Genomic DNA, 21,706 nt, shown 5'->3' on the forward strand with positions numbered 1-21,706 from the left:
ACATATTTAAGAAATGCTGCAAAGACGAAATCATCAGGTCTTGGCAACAGCTTGGAAAAGAGGGATGGGAGATAGTGAGGAGTCCAGGATGACTCAAGTTTCTAACCTGAGGGACTGAGAGGATGGTGTTGCCCTTTATTTTAATACAGAAGGTGAGGATCAAGGGAGGGGTTTAGGAAGGAAGATAATGAGTTCTGTTTTGAATATATTTAATTTCCGATGTCTACTGGACATCTATGGAGATACCTGAAAGGCAACTGGAAATGTGAAATTGGAGGTTAGCAGAGAGACTGGGAGAGGAAAGGTAGATTTGAGTGTCATCAGTAATCATTAAATCCATGGGAGCTGATGAGATCAGCAAGTGAAAAAATATAGAAGAGAAGAGGGTCCAGGATAGAGTCCTGAGCAACACCTATGTTAGAGGATCCAGCAAAGGAGACAGACAAGAAGCAGTCACGGAGGTAGGAGGAAAACCAGGAGGGGGGGCCCAAAAAAACTCATATGAGGGAGGAGAGAGTTATCCACAATGTCAGAAGCTGTAGAGAGGGTCAAGAATGATGAGGATGGAGAAAAGGCCACTGGATCTGGCAAATAAAGAGATCGTTGGTAACTCTCAGTGGAATGATGGGGTCAAAAGCCAGATTGTAGGCGGTCAAGAAGAGTGAAAGGAGAGAAAAGTGAGGCACTTACTGAGGTTTAGCTACAAAAGGAAGAGTGATAAGATGATAGTAGGGATGGCAGGAGCAAGTGAGAATTTTTTGAGAATGAGAGATAGGGACATACTTATAGGCAGTAGAGAATGAGTCAATAGACAGGGAGAGACAGAATAAATCACAGCCAGGGAATGACAACCCTGGAGGATTTGGGACGGAGTGAGATCACTTCTTTTCCCTAATGGGAGGGCTCCCTCTAAGACGATCTCCATCTATGATCCCTCCTCTTCCCAGTGGCGGGGTGTCTCCCTCTCAGACCCCTTCTCCGTGAACTTGACCTTACAAAGAATAGAGCAAGATGGGACCCTCTTCGTCCACTTCCTTTCCAGTCTCCCTGGATGGAGGGCTTACCTGTCTTCGAATCCTTCTCGTCTAAGTCACAAATACCCCCCACCTGTCTCCAGATTGTTATTTGTGCTTCGTTCTTAGAGGACCATGACATCAGGGAAGTGATACAGTGACATGCCAGGGAACTGGATTTAAGTGAGGGGGGGCTGTGCAAAGTCACCAGCCTCACTTGACTCTCCAGAGTCATCTGGACGCTGGACCACTGTCTCGCAGGGATGCTGCTGTGGCTCCTCTCCCCAGCCTGCGCTCCGTCTCCGCCCGTCCTCCCTGCCCCGGCCCCGCCCCACGCAGTCGCCCCGCCCCCAGAGCCCCACCCTCCTTATTTCTTCCTAGGCCCCGCCCCCTTCACTCCTCCCATCAAGCCCCGCCCCTTTCCTTAGAGGAGCTACGGCGCTCGCGCAATGCCTTTCACTTCCCAGGGAGCCAGGGCAGAAGTCTCTCGCGAGACTTACGGGTTGGATATTTTTTGTTGTTGTTGCTGTTGTTCATTTTTCTCCATCCCCACCCCTGGGTGGGTAGCAACTGCGGGGAGTGGGCGGGCAAACAAGAAGGCAGCGAAAAGACTGTAGGCGCGGCCCAGACGCCTAAAGCTCGCTCGGGCAGAACGAAACCTAGACCGCGGGCCCCGCCTCTCTCGATCGCCCTCCCGCGTGACCCTGGCTTTTACATAACCGCGGTTTCGTTACGTCACCTATGGCGTCTGCCCGGTCAACCCAATCGGAACGTCCCAAGCCTCCGGACTCCGCCTCTCCTCTTGGGATAGACGTCGGGTCCGGCCAATGAGGGGGCGGGAAGCGCCAGGCGCCCGCCCCGCCCCTCCCCGCTGGCGCTGCCGCCGCCTCCGGTGCCTACAGGTTGGGGTTGGATCTGTCAGGGGGAGAAGCGAAGCCCGAGGCGGGGCGAGCTCGGAGCGCGGCCAGGGACGGAGGCCCGGAGCGGGACATGGCGGCGCTGTACGCCTGCACCAAGTGCCACCAGCGCTTCCCCTTCGAGGCGCTGTCCCAGGGACAGCAGCTGTGCAAGGTGAGCGGCGGCGGGCGGCGACACGTCCGGGCCGGGGCGGGGCGGGGCTGCGCTGGGCGTCCGCGAGGGGGCGGTGGCCGTTGGCAGCCCGCGCCGAGGGTGGCGGCGGGGCCGGGGCTGGGGGCTGGGGGGAGTGCCCGGGGGTTCGGCCTGCCTGCGCCTAGCGCTGGGGAGAGCGGGGAGAGTGGGCGGAAACAAAGGGTGCGGACACCCCGGCCCGGCTTCCGCCCGGCCGCGCCCCCGCGGGGCTGCCTGGAGGCCCCGGAGGGCCCGCCCGCGCGCGGCTTCCTCCGGTGCCTAGCAACGGTCCGGGGCAGGTTTCGCGGCCCCCGCCCACCTCCCTCTCCGGCGTCCGGCGATCGTGTGCGTGGATGGAGGCCAAGTCCCTCGTCGTACCCATGGGGAAACTGAGGCCCAGCGACGCTGGAGGCGCTTGTCGGGGCTCCGCCAGCTGGGAAGGGACGGGATGCGAGCCCGGGCCTTCTGAGGGCGAGACAGCGCTGGGCCCCATCCTAAGGGAGGGGCGGGGCTCGCCCTCTATCCACGGGAGGGGCCGGCGGTCGGAGCTGGTGCGGAGGCCGCGGGACCCCGAGCCTCCGCCTTCTTTGTAATGCGGCAGTCAAGGTGGCTTCCGCCTCCCCTCTGCGGCTCCTCCGCCGGTGTCCGCGGCCTGCATCCCTGATGCCTTGGTCCGTAGGAGTCCACCCCGGAGCCCGCGCCCCTCCCCAGGCCACGCTGGGGCCGGAAGGGGAGCCGGGTGGGAGAAGTCCAAGATTTCAGCCTCGAGATGAGCGTTCTGTTAAGTAGCGCAGTGGGGAAAACGTCGGACTGGGGAGCAGAGGAAAGAGATTTTAATATGAGTTTGGCCGATTGTTAGCCCCCAATGAGCCTTCCAGCTCCGCGTCCTGTGGTGTTCGGTCAGTTGCTTCACTTCTCTGGGTCTGCATTTCCGTATCTCCAGAATGAGGAGATCAGAGAAGAGCATTTCTAGGGTTCTTGCCCTTCTAACTGGCTGATCCTCCGACTGATCGTTGGCAGGTAATTGTTTAGACTTGCTTCGGTGTGATACCAAGGTGTCTGATTTCTCACCAAATAGCATTGTCCCCAATTTTCAGGTGGATTGAGCATTGAGAAGTGACATCATATTAACAGATCACCTAGCCAGCAGGTGTCTGGGTGACTGTTTCTGGAGCATGACGCATTAAGTATTCTAAAGTAACCACTAATCTATCTTTCCTATTTTGGCAGTGAGTTTTTATATATTACTGATGAGAGTAGGACATCTTTCCTTCTGCCACTGTTTATTAGCTATCTGGAGAACTTTGATACTGGAGTGTCTTCTTCCTACCTTTATAGTCTTTTTACACTTCTCTCTTCCACACACTCTTCTATCCAGTTACACTGGCTTATTGGCTGTTCCTTATACACAGCATGCAGTTCTTCTGATTCCAGGCCCCCTGGGGAATGTCCCCCATTTCTGAAATGCTCTCCCTCCTCACCTTTTCCTTCTCCATTCCTTCAGGGCTGAGCTCAAACCCCATTTATTCCAGGATGCCTTTCCTGGTTCCTTTTCTGAGATCACTTTGCATTTACCCTGGACAGACAGACAGACAGACACAGACAGACAGATAGATAGATAGATAGAGAGAGAGAGAGAGAGAGAGAGATCCATCCATCGATCTATTGATACAGATATATATCTAATATGTGCGTTGTTATTTACATGCTGTCTCCCCTCTAGACTGTGAGTTCTTTGAGAACAGGAACCTTGTTTTAGCCTTTCCTTGTATCCCTACTGCTTAGCATAGTGCCTGGCACACAGTAGATGCTTAATTTGTTTACTGAAAAATTGATGCCCAGAGAGGTGAGGAACTGGCCTAAGTATATGTGCCAGCATTAAACCTAGGTTTCCTGACTCCAAATCCTGTGCTTTTTCCTCTCTATCCACTTTGGTCTCTCAGGAGTGGAAAGGGCTCTCAGAGGTCATCCTCCTCATTTTGCAGGTGTTTAGACTGAGGTGAAGAGTAAAAGACTTGCCATAGTTACACAAATAATTTCTGGAGTTCTTTCTAGCAGGCTGTGTGGTCTCCGTTTGTGGTTTTCGTTTAATAAGTGTTTTTAACACCCGACTTTAACAGTTGTGTTTCATTACAGGAGTGTCGTATTGCACATCCTATGGTTAAATGCACCTACTGTCGAACTGAATTCCAGCAGGAAAGGTAAAGTTTCCATTGATCGTGGTTTTTCTCTTATCTTTTTTTATAAACATATTTCCTCCTATAAGAAACCACTGTACTCTTTTTAAAAAATGCTCAATTTCTTACTCATGCTGCTTATTTTTTAGCCCCTGACCATTTCATTATTGTAATTTATCTTTTTAAAAATACTGTTCCCTTGACCCCCTTTCTTCCTATATCTCTAATTACAAAGAGAAAACTGAGGTACTTTGGGCAACATGGCAGTCTTGTTCTAAGTACCAGTTATTATCTCTGACCAAATGTAAAACTTGTATTCCTACTTCACTTTTATATCACTTGACAACAACAAAGATCCTGTCAGTATGAGTACCCCTCTGGGCCTTCCTATGCAGATCAGCCTTCTCAGTGATTCACTAATTCATGCAGAACCTCAGCATTCAGCTTTTGGGTCAGGGTTCTTGTCACACTTAACAGAGGTTCCTTTTTTCTTTCTTGTTTTCCAAGTGTTGACATGTGCAAATTTATAATTTTGAACATAACGGGAATAAAAAATTTTGGTGATAGGCTTATGTGTAATTGAAAAACTGTTTGAATGAACAGATTCATTCATATCTGCCAGTAAGAGCTGTCTTTTATACTGGGGTACCTCAAGAGTCAGGCCTCAAGTTGGGCCTGCAACACTTCCTAAATGTGTGACCTTGGGTCTCTTCAGCTCTTTGAGTTGGTTTCCTTGTCTGTAAAATGAGGATGATCAGATATTTTCACTACCTCCCTGGTGCAGATATTGTTAGTAAAACTCCTTATAAAACTCAAAGCAACATACAAATGAGGAGGTATAGCAGTGCAAGACCCTGATTTGAATTCTTGTAGATTAATTTATACTTCTGAAATAGATGATAATTGCTCTGGAAAATATTTTAGACAAGTAATTTTTTCAGTCTTGTTTAGGTTTCCATTTCTTTCTTCCTTTCAGAGATCACTCTAAAGCTCTATGGTATTTCTCTTTTACAGTTAGCCTGGGAAAATATTTAGTCATAACATTTTAGAACATATTGGGGTGTTAATATTGTTATGTTCTCTTGGAGCCATGGGATTGTTCTAAATATTGTTTCCAGCTGAATGCAACATTAGGCAGAAACTTCCCTGAAGTCAATGGGCCTAGGAGAGGACCCGATCATTTTTGCAAACCTGGATCATTAGTTCATAGGCACATTTGGTTTGTATTATGGTCCTTAGAATTTCAAAAAGGGAATAAGGGAACACTTACTTTTTTTCACAAGCTTAGAGTTTATGGAAAACGAACTACTGCGCAATCTGTAGACAGATATTAAAATCACAGCTTCAGCAATTTTCTTCCACATTTGTGATTTTCTTATGCCTTTGCTTATGAAGGAAAATATGAAACAGCACTGAGTAAAGCCTCCTAAATTTGTCCCACATACTTCTCCTAATGTATCTTAATTTCAGATCTCAAAATTCTTTGTTGTTTATTGAGGATTTTTTTCCTACTAATAATTCACTTGTATTTAGACCTTCCAGTTTTGATTTAATATTTTTTGCTGACCTAGTCTTTAACAGAAGTATTGGAATACTAGCAACTACTAAATAATTTAATCTCCATATCTGCCAAATTTTTAATTGACAGCCTTCCCCCCCCAAAAAAAGTTGCCAGAAATAAAATGGTAGCCTCTATCTGAAGTAATTTTATTAAATGATTTATTTTCATAGCCCTATATTCTGTAGGTAGCAGAGTATTGACGGAGTTACTGACCAGACAGTTATATTTCTGTTGATATGAATATTAGCACTAAAATGCTCTTTGAAAGGCAATTGCCCAGTCTTTAGGGACTGATTTTTTTCTAGGTGAAACAATTTTTCTTTATGAAGACCTTTATGTGTTTTTCCCTTAACAGTAAGACCAATACGATATGCAAGAAGTGCGCTCAGAATGTAAAGTTGTACGGAACGGTAAGCAGACCTCCCTCTGGAGTTCCTTTTTAAAAAATGCTTTAGTGGTATCTTTTGTTTTTATATCACCTTCATTTCCAAAGAGATCCTTCCCTTAGGAGGGCCATCGCTTGTATCAAGGAATAAAAAACAGAGGGAGGAGCCCAGTCCCCCGAGGCTGCCAGCTTGTCCCCTGAGCTGACCAGGGACTGCACTTTTCCGCTGCCGACATCAAGGGGCTTCTGCCAAGAAGGGAGGGAGGGACATTTCCTCGGCTGTTCTTCAGGGCACTTTGTGTTCATAATCATACAGCATTTGCATGGTTTTTGTTGTTGTCTTTTTCATATTGATTGGTGTTAGTTATTGTGTACAGTAACTGTTTTTCCTGACTTTACTTGACCTCATTTTGCCTGGAGTTCTTAGAAGTCTTTGCATGCTTCTCTGTATTCATTTGTGAGCTCTTTCAAAATTTGCATGCCACGAGCCTTAAGCCCGTCCAGGGCAACTCTTTGAAGAGTAGGAACCAGTAGAATCAACTACCTTGTATAGTAAATGGTTAGATTTCTTTAATCCCATGAATAATCATTGTAGTTCAGTTTTCAACTAAACACATAGGATTTTGGGGCACCACAAAGCACAATGTGGTTTTTTTCAGAAATTTGAAAGAATTTGTTGCTTTCTCCAAAGGATTGGTTCTGTTGATTTCTTTTTAGCACTTTGAAGTACATTGCATGGAAAAGGGGACATATTTTTTTTCAATTGAACAGATATTTTATTAAATGCTTATTACATGCTGGTGTTGGTGATATAAAGATGAAAAATCATAGTCTTTGCTTTTCAGACACTTATGATCTAGTAGGGAAGTGAGACAGTAAGTCAGATGAACATTAGAAAATGATTACATGTTTAGGAGAGGCCAGAGCAGCCCAAGAAATTCAAGTAACTGAGGGATCACTTGTAGATAGAGGATCAGGATGTGGTGGAGGTGGTAAATGAACAGGGCCTTAAAGAAGAGGACTCCATTAGGTAGAGAATGGGCCAGCATTGATGGGAGCATACAGAATGACCTAGGAAGAGGGCAGTGCAAGCTAAACAGTCCACCATTCCTGTGTAAAAAGCAGCACATTTTTATTATTATTGGAGCTGTTGTACTAAGCTTTTATCTAACCTTCCTCTCTTCTCTTTAAGCCCAAGCCTTGTCAGTATTGCAACATTATTGCGGCGTTTATTGGCAATAAATGTCAGCGCTGCACAAACTCAGAGAAGAAGTATGGACCACCATACTCTTGTGAACAGTGCAAACAACAGTGTGCCTTTGACAGGAAAGATGACAGAAAGAAGGTGAGTCTTTTTTTCCCTCACATGCTTTTGTTAAAGAAAACAAGTCAGGAATAATAATTATTATTCAGAATTATTCAGTTTTACAGGATATGCTATTTAATATTTTTGCCAACTTTTTGTAACCAAAGTTAAATTTGGTGACATAGTTTATTCAAATTCATTCATAGATCATCTACCCAGTTACTTTTTTCTTGATGGGTAACTGGATATTTACTAGGTATTACTTTAGTGAAGAGTAGGCCCTCTTTTTAAATGAATTAGAAGGGACAATCCATTTTTCTTTTCAACATTTCATTCTTTTAGTGGATTTTGGATTATAAATTCCATGAATGCAGAAATTTTCATCAGGACAGAATTAAATGTCTTATTTGTCCTTTGTTCTCCATTAATCCTATAGTAGAGCCTACTTTGCTGCCTCATGAGGACATGGATGTGACAGTGAGTTCTTGAGGGCTCCTCCAGGGTACATCAGTACAAGTTCTGGCAAGACCTACTAAATTGGGAAGTCTCAGAGTGAGGGGCTAGGGCTGGACTTTTGTCTGTCACCCAGACATCGGCTTCGTGAAGTATGGGGAAACTCATCACTAATGACCACTAGGCAATGAGCATTTTTGGTTACAGCAGCTGACAAAGGTGTAGGTGGAAGAGGTGGCCACACTGATAAAATCCTGCATCCCTAGAGTATTGCACTTTAATAATTCTCTCCTCTACCCTTCCCAATAGTGTTTAACACTGTGCCCGGGATTTAAAGTATTTTCATCTAGTTTTTATTGACATATTTTTTTTTTTACATCTTCCATTCCAAATATATTGCCCTCTTTTAGGCAGAGAGGTATCTCTTGTAACAAAGATTAGAAAAGAAAAAGGAAAAAGGCAGTTCCAAATCAATGAACACATCAGCTCTGTCTGACCATTGGTGAAATGGTTCACATTCACAGTTTCCTCCATCTGTTCACAGAAAGGGAGGGAAGCACATATTCTCTGCTCTTCTGATGGTCGGTATTCAGTTTCTTTGTTCTTTCTATTTACATTGTTATTGTGTATATTGTTTCCCTGGATCTGCCTACTTTCCTCTGCAGCAGTTTACTGTATGTTTATTAAATTACATTATACTACTAAGTTAAGTTTCCCAGAGAAAGCCTTATTTTTTTTAATTATACCTTCAGGCTAACATTTTGAGAAATCAGATCTTTTTTCCTTTGCTGAAAATAAAATTTACAGTAGGCATACTGAATGGACTGATAGGACCAATGATAGCTTAGAATACCATCTAAATATTAGCGATTATTGTTTTTATATATAATTTTATTGTGTGCAAAGCCCTTTCACTTTCATTATCTCACTTGGTTCTCATGCCTGTGAGGTAGGGATGATGGCGTTTTCATTTTACAGGTGGCAATGTTGAGATAAGAAATGTGGAAGATAATGTGCTCACTAGTAAGTGGCAGAATTCAAGAATTGAACCCCTAGCATCATGACTTCTGGCCTGGGCTCTTTCCACTAGATCAGATAGGTTTTTTGATGAAGCATAAGAAAAGTCCTTCATGAGACCTAGACTAGATATATAATGAAAAGCTCCTTCAGAGCTGATCCTGAGTTTTCATTTTGGCAGAAGCCTAACTCAATGTATTTCCTACACTTGTGCTGCATTTAGGGGTTCATATTTTTAAGACTTTGTTGAGCATTATTTATTAGATCCTGTTCTGAAGTAAAACATTGTATATGATCATGCCTCCTTTTCCCCCCTCATGTAGGGAGGAAAGGCTTTGGATATCTTAATATAGGATGATTCCTTTCTGTTATATTTGCTCAGGGAATATTTTTCATTTTGGAAACTTACGCAGTTTACCACTGTGACGCATCAGAGATATTGAAAGAACTATAGACTGTATTTCACTCCCTTCTCTGTCCTCCCCTTCCCCTTCCCTGCTTCCTTCCCTAACTTCTTTTTAGCTTCACAGAGACATTTTTGTCACAGAATCTTGAAGGGACCCTAGGAACCATCCAGTCCATAGTTCTTACCCTGATCCTCTTTGGCAGTCTGATGAAACTTATAGACCCTTTCTCAGAATAACATTTTTAAATGAGTGAGATAAAATACATGTGATTACAAAGATTAGTGAAAATAAAGATTTTTTTTTTTCCCTTCCAAGTTTATGGAGCCTCTTTGAAATCTATAGATGAACCTCCTGATCTAGTCTTAAGCTGCAGTTGAAAAAAAATCCCTCTAGATCATATTTAACAATTGTGCGGCCTTAGCTAGAAGACACCTGGGATAGGGAATTAGTTCCCTGTGAAGGCCACTTATCCCATATTTGGATAGCTCAGAATGTTAGGAAGCTTTTCCTTAAATCAAGAGGCGTTTGCACCTTCACAGCTTAGACCCGTTGCTCTTCGTTCTGTTTACCTTCCGGAGCTGACTCACTCTTGTCCTGTTTCTCCAGGATGACTCCCTTGATTGGAAGGCGATGGTTACTGTGGTCGTGCTCTTCTCCACTCCTCAGCCCCCACCCCCAGGGCCTTCTCCTTTGGAAAATCACACCGGCCTGTGTGTTCTGAATTGAGGAGGAAGACCGACATCAGCATCTCCATGTTATCTTGTTTTGGTCTTGCAGGTGGATGGGAAGTTACTGTGTTGGCTGTGTACGTTGTCATACAAGCGAGTCCTACAGAAAACCAGAGAGCAGCGGAAGCACTTGAGCAGCTCGTCCCGAGCAGGTCACCAGGAGAAGGAGCAGTACAGCCGGCTGAGCGCTGGGAGCCATTTTAACAGGTAAGGAGGAGACCCACCAGCACTACAGGCTGGATGGATGCCCAGCTCCTTAGGTGGAGAGTTGCTGTTCTGCGTATAATTCTTTGTATTTTTACATCGGTAGTTGGAGCTCATTTATAAGATTACCTAATACAAGCTATACATTTCAGAGCAACAAGAGTATGTTCCACAAGATGTCAGGTGTTAGTGGTAGACTTTGTATGCTCCTTGAAGGAAATTTTTATGGAGTTTACTTGACCATTACATGTAATATTTTTGAGACCCCTGGAATGAATAGGGTTATCTCCAGATTGCACCAAAGCTAACCACTCTTTATGAGGGAAGCTTTGTTAATTTTATTTTGTCTTTTGAGGCAAGAGAGCTTTGTTTTACTCTTCATTTAGACAAATGTCTGAACCACCTTCCAGACCTTTTCACTTGGGGGGCCCATCAGAAAGAGGTCCTGTTGTGACTGTGATCACAAACTCCTAGAATATCCAGTACATTATGAAAAGTGCTGAATTAGGGAGTTCCATTAAGCTAGGTCCTTGGATAATAGATAAGAGCATTTCATTAATGAGGAGACTGAAAGAAGTATGTGATGGCTTCGTCAGAGTCACACAATTGGAACTCACTGGGGCCCTTTACTCCATCTCCAGTATTCTTTCCACTATTCCACATCATTTCCTGGCATCTAAAGCAGTCTAATAAAGTGAAGTTAAAAACTTGTTGAAATAGGCTGTAGTAAGTGCATGGGGGACATCAGAGCAACAGTTAAAGTTGGGGGATGTTTAACCTACTTTATGTCCTGCTCTAGCATTAGGTGAGATTATCTTCTAGCTAATTTTTAATTCCCATGTGGAGCTAGAAATACAGTTGGGCTTCACTTTTGCTGCCAAGTCAAGAGTTGGTCCAAAGCTGGCTTCTTTAGACTATGACAACTTTGGTTGTCTTAATTTATGTATGTGATTTAATGAACTAGAGGCTAGAGATTGGTTTGAGCTGTATTTCAGCTTTTGATGATTTCAGAAACAGAATAAGGGTGACCCCCACAGCTCTCTAGAGCAGCAGTTTTTAACACCATGATGGACCTCTGAGCCTAGCAGGTAAAGTAAGATCGAGTCTTTATTGACCTGGTTCATGGCCACTAATTTGACCCAGAAACTTAAACCCAGAAACCAGTTAGTGAGGAGCAGTATGATGTGATCTACAAAGTACTGGCCTTGGAGACTGAAGAACTATGTCTGGGTTCTGGTCTGCTTTTTACTGGTCAGGATGACTCTGGACAAGTCATTTGATCTTTCTCAGTCTTTTTTCCTCATCTGAAAAATGAGGATAGCAATACCTTCACTACCTACTTTCCACATCATCTGGGGGAAAGTGCTTTGTTAGAGCTAAAGTAGGAATGTGGGTTATTGTTATTTTAAATTGTAAAGAACCATATCAGTATAAGCTGCTGTTTTAGCTGTTCAGCCACTGAGGAACCAAGATCTGTAACTGAAAAGCAATTTGTTTGTATGATTCCATGAAATAATATGAAAATGAGTTAACACGTTACATGGCTCTAGCTCGGGCCTTTTGTGGTAGTCACACTGTTTCTAATCTGTTCCCCTTTTCGTTGTCTAAAAGCCAAAAAACACTGTCTACATCTTCAATTCAAAATGAAATTCCAAAGAAGAAACCCAAATTTGATGCTGTCACAGCTAATGGAGACAGGTGAGCCAGCTGGGTGTGTGTGTGTCTGTGTGTCCATCTGAGTGTTGTACAAGGGGCACATTTCAGAATGTTTGGCTGCTAGACACAAGTGTTTGTATCACTGCCTTCATTTGTTGATATTTGGTTCTCTTCTCCTCAGTGAATTTCTAGAAATGTTAATGATCCTGTAGCCCATAGGGCCTAGCCTTTCACAGTAGTAGTGATAGTTCTAGGCTGAGAACAACTGTGGGTCACTTTATCATTGGGGACTATACTGGGAGCGCCTCCTGTTACATGAGTCTTGTTAGTCTGTAAGGCCGAGCAGACAAGGTAGAGTGAAAACAGATTGTAAAGATGAAGGCTGCTTCAGGCCATGTCATCTTCCTTCTGTTCAGAAAGAGAAGGTGAGATCTTTCTGTGACCAGTTCAGAAGCTGTATAAGGAAAGCATGAGAGAGATAGAGATATATAGCTATATATTTAATTTGAAACTTGTATAAATGCATATTTTTATTCCTCGCTTTCCTCTCTCCTTCTCAGCGTTCCTTCCTCTTACGAGCTGCTTTGTCCTAATATCCAGAGTGCCCCGTCCGTGTTGGTGCAGTGGGCTGCTTCCCAACAGAGTCTTGGTGCCAACCATTATCCTGTTCCTCCAGGCACTGGCATCCTGAAGTGAGATCACCTGACATGCTCTTCCCCTAAATCCTTGGAATTATCTCCGTTCTGGAAAGTGTCCCCCTGAAGGATCTCCCTCCAGAGTAGACTGAAATCGGGAGCAGATCATCGTGCAGGCTCTCCAGAGCTGGCTTTTATTGATTTTAGTGGGATAGAAGGTCTTTTCAATTCACTTATTGCTCATTAGCCATCATTTCAACTTATTTCAAATCCCTCACAGCTGCTCTTCTGATAGCCGGTCCTGTTGATTCTGGACTTCTTGAATCTACTTGTTGAAAAAGCCTAATTTAAATGTTCAAATTGAGTGGGGGAATTAAGCTGAAAGGAATTTCTTCTTTCTAGTCAGATTCAGTGTTCTGGAGAAGCCCCAACGACCCCTGGGCTAGTGCAGGTTGTTTCCCATCACCTCCAGCTTACCTGGTCAGGCCTGCAAGGAAACATTTGAAGGCGAGAGCCATTGGCGGCAGCAGCAGGATTTAAAGTGAAGACTGTTAGAACAAGGCAGTGAGACCAAGGCCAGGGCCTTCCAAAAATCTCATCTGCCAATTATGTTAGATCATTATTGACCCTGGGATAAGGTTAAACTACCTGAAAAAAAAAAATGTCTGATGTACTGTAAAGTTTACTGTAAAGTGACTGATTCTCTGTTATGTGGGATTTTTGGATTACTTTATGTTGGCCTTACTTTAAAGTCTGCCCCACAGCTAGAGCTAAACTAATACCTTTCCATTTTGACTGCTGTTTGAGTTATAAACCAATTACCTAGGGTGTCTGCTTTTCTCTAGTAGGACACTGTCCTGCCTAGTGAACAGTAAGACATAGAAATGTAAAATTTCAGAATGTCCTGTATAATAATAGATGTACTCTGAACTAAGGGATCACTAGCAATTGTTGCGCATTTTACAAAGAAGCTTTTTTCTAAAGCACTATTCACATGTTTCCTTCTCATAGATTTTATTAAAAATAGATTTTAGAAATGCATAGAAGTATACACTGTTTTAAAATATATACCAATTCTATTCTAAGATTTCTGTATTACAAATCTTTATGCATTTCTTTTCCACTTAATTATAATTTTTCTTTTTAGCAGAAAATTTTAAAGTTTAAATACGAGTGAAAATAACTTTTTCTCATTCAGTCATCTTTAGTCCCCTTGGACTACTTCTTTCTGCTTCCCATTTTCTTTTTTAAAAATATAGTCTCTCTGTTTTTTAACAGTGACAGTCAAATCAATGCATTTATTAAGTTCTGCTGCACACAACTACCTGTTCTAGTCCCTATCATTTCTAAACAATCAACTATTATAACTATCAGTGCATTGATAACATATTCCCTCTTTTGCTGTTCTGACTTTTAAAAAATTCACCCACCCTTTCCTTATTTTTCATGCCTTTGATTTTGGGTGTTCATTTGTCTTCTGTGAGTTTCTGAAACTTCCTGCTGTCTGTTTCTTGTCCCTTCCTTTTCACAAATCTCCCAAAACTTTACATTTCCCTTATCTAATATCTTGACCTTGTGTAAGCCATGTTATTTCCTTAATTAACTTAACCAGAAATTTCACATTCTTAGGATCTCTTAGTCTTTTCTTTCTTTTCCAACTTCCTGTAAAATTTCCTCCTTTACTGTCTCCTTTCACTCCTCTTTGCAGATTTGCCTTGTTGAAATTATATCGAAGATGTATTTGGAGGGAAAACCCTCATATTTCCTTCCTACTCTTTTGTCTAGGAAATTAATACAGCAAGAGCTCTTAATCCCATTCATTTAACTCTCTCAAGTCACAAGGGCCTCAGTGGGGAACATTCTGTCAGTATTTGGTAGCCAGCCTTGGGGCTGCCTCTTTCAGAAGAACAGCTGTTGTCCCCGTCATTCTTCCTCCTCACCTTCCTCTAGCCTCTTTGACGTATTTCTAGTCTTCCCTCTAAAACATGGATGAGGTTCAGCTTTCTTTTCATCCGATTCTTCTCCTTTCCTCCTCCTGTCTCTCCATTCATCTAGGTTAATGGAATCAGAAAACCTGAATTCAGTTCCATGCCTGGCACAGTGTGCTTGTTGACTGGTTAACATTTGAGGGCATATCATTGGACCACTTTTTTGTGCTTTACTTCCTCATCTGAAATGAAGCTGTTAATACTTGAATAGGATGAAAAGCCATGAATGGCTTATGATCTGTTTACACAGAGAGCCAGCAGCTTTATGGATTAAAAATGTATAACACACTTTACAAAACCTTTAACAGTGCTCTTGCGAATGTCAGCTATTGTCATCATTGTAGAGGTTGAGTTTCTTGTTCAGGGTTAGTCAGTTTTGGAATCAGGACTGCCCTTCAGATTCCTGATCCTCAGCCTTTGCTATGGGATTATGGAGCTTTCCTAAATAACCTATAGTAAGAGGCTTCCCCTTCATACTCTTGTGTGTGTGCCACATGTGTGCATTTTGGTATTTCAGATGCTTCCTGGAAAGCTTCTGTGTTAAGTCTGCCTGTGTTCGTTCAGGAGGATGGTTGGGGTTTAGCTGCCAGAATTGCCATTGATTGAGCCATGATAAGATCAGACCAGCTTGAAGGGCTGGCAGGCATGTCCTGCTAGCAGCAAAGGGGAGAAGGCATTCTCTACAGAAACAGTGTCCTCTTGCTCCATGTCTGGGATAGTCCTGGGTCTCACAGTTCCCCTAACCCAGGTCACCCACATAATTTTGAACTATTTCATCGCTTTTACTTGTTTTACCTTCTTCAGTCATAGATTCTTTTTGTAAGCTCTCATTAGAGGAGAGAGCCTTCTGTCGTAAAAAGAAAGGAAGCAGGGCCCAGTGGCTGGGCCGGTATCTGCCCACGTCGCACTACACTCTCTTAGCTGTGCCTTGTTGGGAGGAGGTATTGCAAGTGAGCCACTGAGTGCCAGCCAATACTTCTCCACAAGCATCAGGGGCCGCTCTATGGCCATTGGTCTTTTACCTTTGCCTCACTATATCATATTTGGAGGGAAATAGAGTGGCATTCTGCTTCTGCTCACTCCTTCTTGCATCTTAACTACCCCTGTCTCCAGTTTTGGGTGGGTTGTTTTTTTGGGTTTTTTTTTTGCATGGGTGGAAACCACCTGCATTTAACCATGTGCTTTATTGTCACTGAGTTTACTTCACTAAATTCAGTAATCCCAGTTTAAGGTTAATTAAGTGAAAGTAAAGTTTTATTTGTGAATTGTATAGATGAAAAGAAGTGGGGAGATAGAATCCTAGATTCATAGATGTAGGGCTGAAAAGGATATTAGGGTCATTTAGTCTAACTCCCCTTCATCTTATACCAAGGCCCAGAGAGGTTCAGTGCACACAGGTAGAAAGTGCAAGGACAAGATTCAAACACAGTTCACTATCATTTTGGCAAAATAGGATTCTTTAAACTTTTCCTACTCTGGAATCCAGGAGGAAACGCCAGCCTGTGGTCCTAGGGTTTTATCATTGCTCCCTTCTTTTTCCCTTGTGTGTGACAGTCATAGAAGTTTCTTTACTGAGAGAATAAAACAGTAGCCAGATGGTTAAAGCTCTTTAATGCTAAATTACTTAACTGTTTGGGGAAACCTAGTTTCTCTCTTAATCAAGTCTCCATTTATTACTTTAAGATGGGATTGCCTCTGGGTTGGAATGCAGCTGTTCAACAGTTCGACCAAATTATAGCTCTTTATGTTCTAAAGTGCAGAAAGATTATATCTGAGGGGAGATTCTGGGAAGTTAATGCAAAGCCCTCCACATTGTAATTTGTTCAGGAAACTAAGAACAAGACAATAACATTTTAATATGCTAAGTCAACGAGATCTTTAAAATAGCTCAGACACAAAATCTCTCCTTAGTGCCCCTGAGGCATTCTGTAAGAACTAAATGTGAATGAAAAGACTGCAGGATTGCAGGTATGTGGTTGGAATGGTTCAAATGTAGTTCAGTGACCTTAACCAGAGCCTGGCGCAGGGACCACAAACAGAGGAATCAGGAAATTCATCTAATCTCTTGCTCCTCTCTGTCTTTTTGAAAAGCAGCTTTTCACCAGACTTAGCTCTGGACTCTCCAGGCACTGATCACTTCGTCATCATTGCCCAATTAAAGGAAGAAGTAGCCACACTTAAGAAGATGCTTCATCAGAAGGACCAGATGATCTTAGAAAAAGAGAAGAAGGTATCCTTTTGGGTTCAGACCTTTTTACATGTATGCATGTATGCACGTGTGTAGATATGATATGGACATGTAATATAGTACACCTTTTAGCATATCTTTAAAATAGGTATTGTGTTATTTTTTTCTACAAGCCTTGCAGGATTCTGCACTCCCTTTTGCTCTATTATTTCTCTGATAGTTCACTCTTGTGAAGATATTTGGAATCAGCTTTTTTTTTAAATAGTATTTTATTTTTTCCAATTATGTGTATAGATCATTTTTAGCATTCATTTTTACAAAATGTTGAGTTCCAAATTTTTCTCCTTCTCTCCCTCCCCTCCCCTCTTACTAAAACGGTAAGCAATTTTACATAGATTATGTATGTGTAATCATGTAAGACATTTCCATATTAGTCATAGTTGTGAAAGAAGGAACACAACAAAAGGAAAAAAAACACAAAAAATGTAAAGTGAAAATAGTATGATTCCATCTGCATTCAGAGTCCATCTATTCTTTCTCTGGACGTGGATAGCATTTTCCATCATGAGTCCTTTGTACTAGTCTTGGATCATTGTATTGCTGAGAAGAGCAAAGTCATTCATAGTTGATCATCACACAATGTTGCTGTTACTGTGTACAGTGTTCTTCTGGTTCTGCCCATTTCATTTTGCATCAGTTCATATAAGTCTTAGAATCAGTTTCTTAATTTGGAAAGTTGTAGTAGAGAGTAGTCCTCACTTCATAAAATTCTTTTTTATGCCAATATATTCACTACTATTTTAAACCAAAGTTTATATCTTTTTTGCTATGAATAGAAAGTGGGTGGTTCAGCTGTGTTGTCTTTATTAGCTAGAAATTGAACTTGCTGGGGCTGTTGGTTATTAGCTTGTAAATAACATGAGCCTTTCATACGCCCAACACTACTTCTCGCATCTCATTTAGAATAGAAGTTAGAAATAAAATTTAAAATGACTCATAAATCAGAGAAACAGGCAAAAAGTTGAAAATCAGTAGGGGCAAGTATAAGTTAATGTATTTAAAGAGCAAAAGAATACCATTGAAATTCTCTTGAATTAGAAGATAGGAAATGTCTGAGCTCAGAAGAAAAAGACATCTTCGAATCAAAGATTTAAGAGCTAAAAGGGTGATAGAAGATTTTATTCTAAGGAGGAGGGCTTTTAAGTGCAAGTAGTAGCAAAGTACTCTTCCCATAATTAGGGGAATTATGCCCTCCATCTTGTTTCAGTACCATTAATTGGGAGGAATTTGGAGCAACTGAAGAGGTTCTATGAGAATAGTTCTGAAATGCAATGTAGGAAAATACTTCCATGAAGGAAGGTTGAAGTTGTAATTATTTGGCCTTAAAATAAACTAAAAAATGACTTAGATTTTGTATACTAACTATATGGAAGAGAAAATTGTCTGATGGTTGTAGTTATGTTAGTAACATATTACTTAGGAAGCTAGTGTAATCTCCTGGAGATCTTTTAGAAAAGGAAAATCAGTTCATTGGTTTTTAGATGATTTAGGTGTGGACCTTGAGATAGAGGGAATCCCTGGATTTAAAGATGATTGTTTTGAGAGGTCATCCAGGTCCTTGGTGCAAAGAAATTCCCTTTGATTGCTCTGTCTCCCTTCAGATCACTGAACTAAAAGCTGATCTGCAGTACCAGGAGTCTCAGATGAGAGCCAAGATGAATCAGATGGAGAAGACCCACAAAGAAGTAACAGAGCAGTTACAGGTGATGCAGTTTCTTTTAATGTGATGAAATATGTATATAGAGCTGCCTATATTTTAAAGGATTAAGTGCCTAGAAGATTATTCACTCATAGTTTTGGTAAATCTTCTATCCATCTCTCTTACTCTTTTATCTTAGATCGTGTCAGATTTAATTCATTCAAAAAATAATTATATTCATAATTTTGTACTTTCTTTGACCACATATAAGCTGAATATAATTTTAGATAATCAGGATTATAAAGTATTCACCACACAAGAATCTCCATAGTTTGTGGACATATAACCTTTTGTGCAGCAGGGTGATGGTGCTCCTTATGATCACAAGGCTTAAGGGTGATTTCATTGCCTTCAGGGGCCACATATGCTCAGTGGTGGCTTTTTGCCTCCTTTCCTTTCTCTGTCCTTCTCCCCCTGCTTCTTACTCTTTCTACATGTGTCTCTACCTTTGCAGTCTTTCCTGTCCTATGTAGGGTACATGTCTCCACCTGTTAAAACCTCATGCTTGCACTGTATTTCCAGGCCAAAAACCGAGAGCTTTTGAAGCAAGCAGCGGCTTTGTCAAAGGGCAAAAAGTCTGAGAAGTCAGGAGCAATGACTTCTCCGTGAAAAATGTCCTGGGAGCTTCTTGAGTGTTAGCATCGTGGAATCAGGCTGGCCTGAAGGGACAGCTGTGCTGGGAGCTGCCAGCCTCCCTGGGAATCTCCTTTTTGTGACAGTCATCCCTGTTGATACTCTGACTGTGGGCAGGGTGGGAACACCTGGTGTGGTGTGTTAGGATCGCATGCTGGAGGATGTCAGGGTTAAAGGGTATCTATTTTCTGTACTGCTTTTTGTTTTTTATAGTGGTAACTGCTCAGTGTTTTGTGCAGAAGGAATTATTTTCCCCACCCCCGCATCCTGCAGTTCCCTTAAGCAAATAGTTTGGCATTGGGTAAATTTTATCACTGCCACCTTTCCAACTCAGAAGCTGCCACCCTAACCGGACTTAACACAATGGAGGTTTCCTCTCTCCATTAAAATTGCTGCTTCAGGGGATACTTTTTTTCCCAGGTATTCTATGAACTTTGTACTATGTATAGACAGAGGTTTATTTATTTAAAAAACAAAAAACGAAAACCCTTTTTCTAAAGAAAGGGAAATCCTCAGACCAGCTAGTTCTCTTTGTGACAAAGCTGTGATAACTATTGGAAAAAAATCACCCCATTCTCCATTTAGGTTACAGAAAAGGATGTCGGTCTCATCTGGTTTAATGCCTAATTGTTTCCTAATGTTGATGGTTAAGGTGAGTGAAACAGATTCAAAAGTGTGGTACTAGGTGCTTTTTTTTTTTTTTTTGGACCCCTTGAGAAAAGGGCATCTGAGAAGACATTTTAGGAGGGAACAGGGATTTCAGAAGTCTGTCTCTTTAGATGATGGCAGAAAGTTTTGTCCAGGTTGTACTGGACATCCTCACTTTCTTAATCATTTTATGTAATTAATTTTGAATTCTTTCACACTGCCATTTATTTGCTTTTTAAATCCCTTTCCTTCCCAACACCAGTTGTCAGATCAAGTCATGGCCAAGGAACATCCTGAATTGGAAAAACTGCAAATAGTGCATGTGTTCAAATGAGCCAAACATCTCAGGATGGGCTGTTTGAGTCAGAAGGAAGCATTAAGAGTAGTACTGCTGAGTGTGTGTGCGTGTGTGTGTGTGTGTGTGTCTGTCTGTCTGTCTGTCTGTCTGTGTGACACACCATCCTCAAGTTTTGATGGAAATAAAATGGAAAGATGTATTTCTTGGATATAGTCCATCCTCAGTGTGGTCTAAGAAGACTCACTGACTTGTCTTCAGTTGCAGTTCCAATTGCATATTCTTAATAGGTCCCACTTCTGTTACCCCAGCACACATATGAAAGATTAGGGTTTGCTGTCTGGGCCTTGACACATGCTAAATAACCTCTATAGGTGACCCATTACTGTGGCCTCATTAGTCCATCAGGGTACAACCAGCAGAACTAATCAGATGCCAGGTCAGAATCTGAAGCGAAAACAATGGAGGGTGTGTGTGGTGTGAGTGCGATCAGAAGAGATGAATGAGTTTAAGCCACCATGATTATAGGCATGAGTTCAGCCTCCTTGCGTTTCTTAGAAGCAGAGTATTACAGTTAGGAATAGAGTACACTGGTGGCTTAATATTACAGCTATTTCCAGGTCTGTTGACATCTCGGAAATCTCAGATAGATTAACAAAATTGGAAAAAACAGATCTGGAAGTGGATCTCTCTGCCTTACATACAAGGAGTATAAATAAACATGTGTATTGTCCATGCATTGCTGTCATTTGAAATGCTAGGTTTCCTTCCAAACAAGGGAGACCAGCAGTACCAATTAGTTTTGTACATTTTTGAATCAGAACCTTTAAATAAAGAAGGTCAGACAATACTTTTCAGGTACATTTGCTCAGACTTTAAAGAAAAGGTTGAAAAAATGTGATACTGTTTTTTAAACCTAGAAATTGAGAAACTGTTACATCAAGTGTGATACCATAAAATTACGAGCTTAGTTTTGTACTAAATCTTTTTTAAAAGTCTTGACATTTAATATGAAGCAAATTCACACATTTTCTAACTTTCCTTAGATTTCAAAAGGGAGGGAGGGGACCCCTGGATTTGAAATTTTGGTTTTTAAAATCATGATGCTGTTTTATCATGAAATTGAATAGGTGACTTTTAGTAACACCATTGTTTCTTTGTATGTTTGTAATAATGGAAATTTTAAAATGCAGGAATGCTTTGGTTTGTACAGACTTTGACAGATATAAGAGTGTAAAAATTCATATTGACTGAAATACAGTTTTTTTCTATTCATTTCTTGTTTGATCATTACATGAATATATAGTCCCAAGGAAAGGGGACTTTCCTTAAAATGTTATTTAGTTTAATTCCTCCCCTGCATTCATGCAGGACTGCGTGCAACCATCCCAGAGAATGAGTTTTTTAAACAGATGTTTTATAAAATACGTACCATAAATACAAAGCTCTGTGGTGGGGATAAAAAGATGAACAATTACAGTGTCCATCCTGTAGTCTGCTGCAGAATTAAAACACACTAATAAGCACAAGTTGAAGTAGAATGTGATAAGGGTGGAGTGATGAT

At 41.8% G+C, this 21,706-nt stretch overlaps 1 protein-coding gene across 3 annotated transcripts; it reads left to right on the forward strand.

Annotated features, from left to right (window-relative positions):
* Positions 1–1,867: 1,867 nt before the first annotated feature.
* Positions 1,868–21,417, forward strand: FAM76A (family with sequence similarity 76 member A). Of its 3 annotated transcripts, none has more exons than XM_072609540.1 (10): positions 1,868–2,084; positions 4,239–4,303; positions 6,196–6,250; positions 7,418–7,570; positions 10,186–10,343; positions 11,952–12,038; positions 12,557–12,688; positions 16,714–16,849; positions 18,469–18,570; positions 19,089–21,417. In XM_072609540.1, exons 1-10 carry the CDS (start codon positions 2,004–2,006, stop codon positions 19,173–19,175), a joined length of 1,056 nt encoding a protein of 351 aa, XP_072465641.1. In that variant the 5' UTR covers positions 1,868–2,003; the 3' UTR covers positions 19,176–21,417. The 3 variants fall into 3 exon arrangements, with proteins under 3 accessions (XP_072465641.1, XP_072465639.1, XP_072465638.1); XM_072609537.1 differs by lacking the exon at positions 1,868–2,084 and adding an exon at positions 3,054–3,122; XM_072609538.1 differs by lacking the exon at positions 12,557–12,688 and having other exon boundaries at positions 1,893–2,084.
* Positions 21,418–21,706: the final 289 nt, after the last annotated feature.

Source organism: Notamacropus eugenii, chromosome 5 (assembly GCF_028372415.1).
Source record: "Notamacropus eugenii isolate mMacEug1 chromosome 5, mMacEug1.pri_v2, whole genome shotgun sequence".
NCBI classification, from domain to species: Eukaryota; Metazoa; Chordata; class Mammalia; order Diprotodontia; family Macropodidae; genus Notamacropus; species Notamacropus eugenii.

What these genes read in the sequence shown, in the direction of transcription:
- FAM76A (XM_072609540.1), top strand. Translation starts at nt 2,004, where the DNA reads ATGGCGGCGCTGTACGCCTGCACCAAGTGCCACCAGCGCTTCCCCTTC. An exon ending in GCTGGGAGCCATTTTAACAG is followed by an intron (nt 10,344 to 11,951) that starts GTAAGGAGGAGA and finishes GTTGTCTAAAAG; the next exon opens with CCAAAAAACACTGTCTACAT. An exon ending in GTCACAGCTAATGGAGACAG is followed by an intron (nt 12,039 to 12,556) that starts GTGAGCCAGCTG and finishes TCTCCTTCTCAG; the next exon opens with CGTTCCTTCCTCTTACGAGC.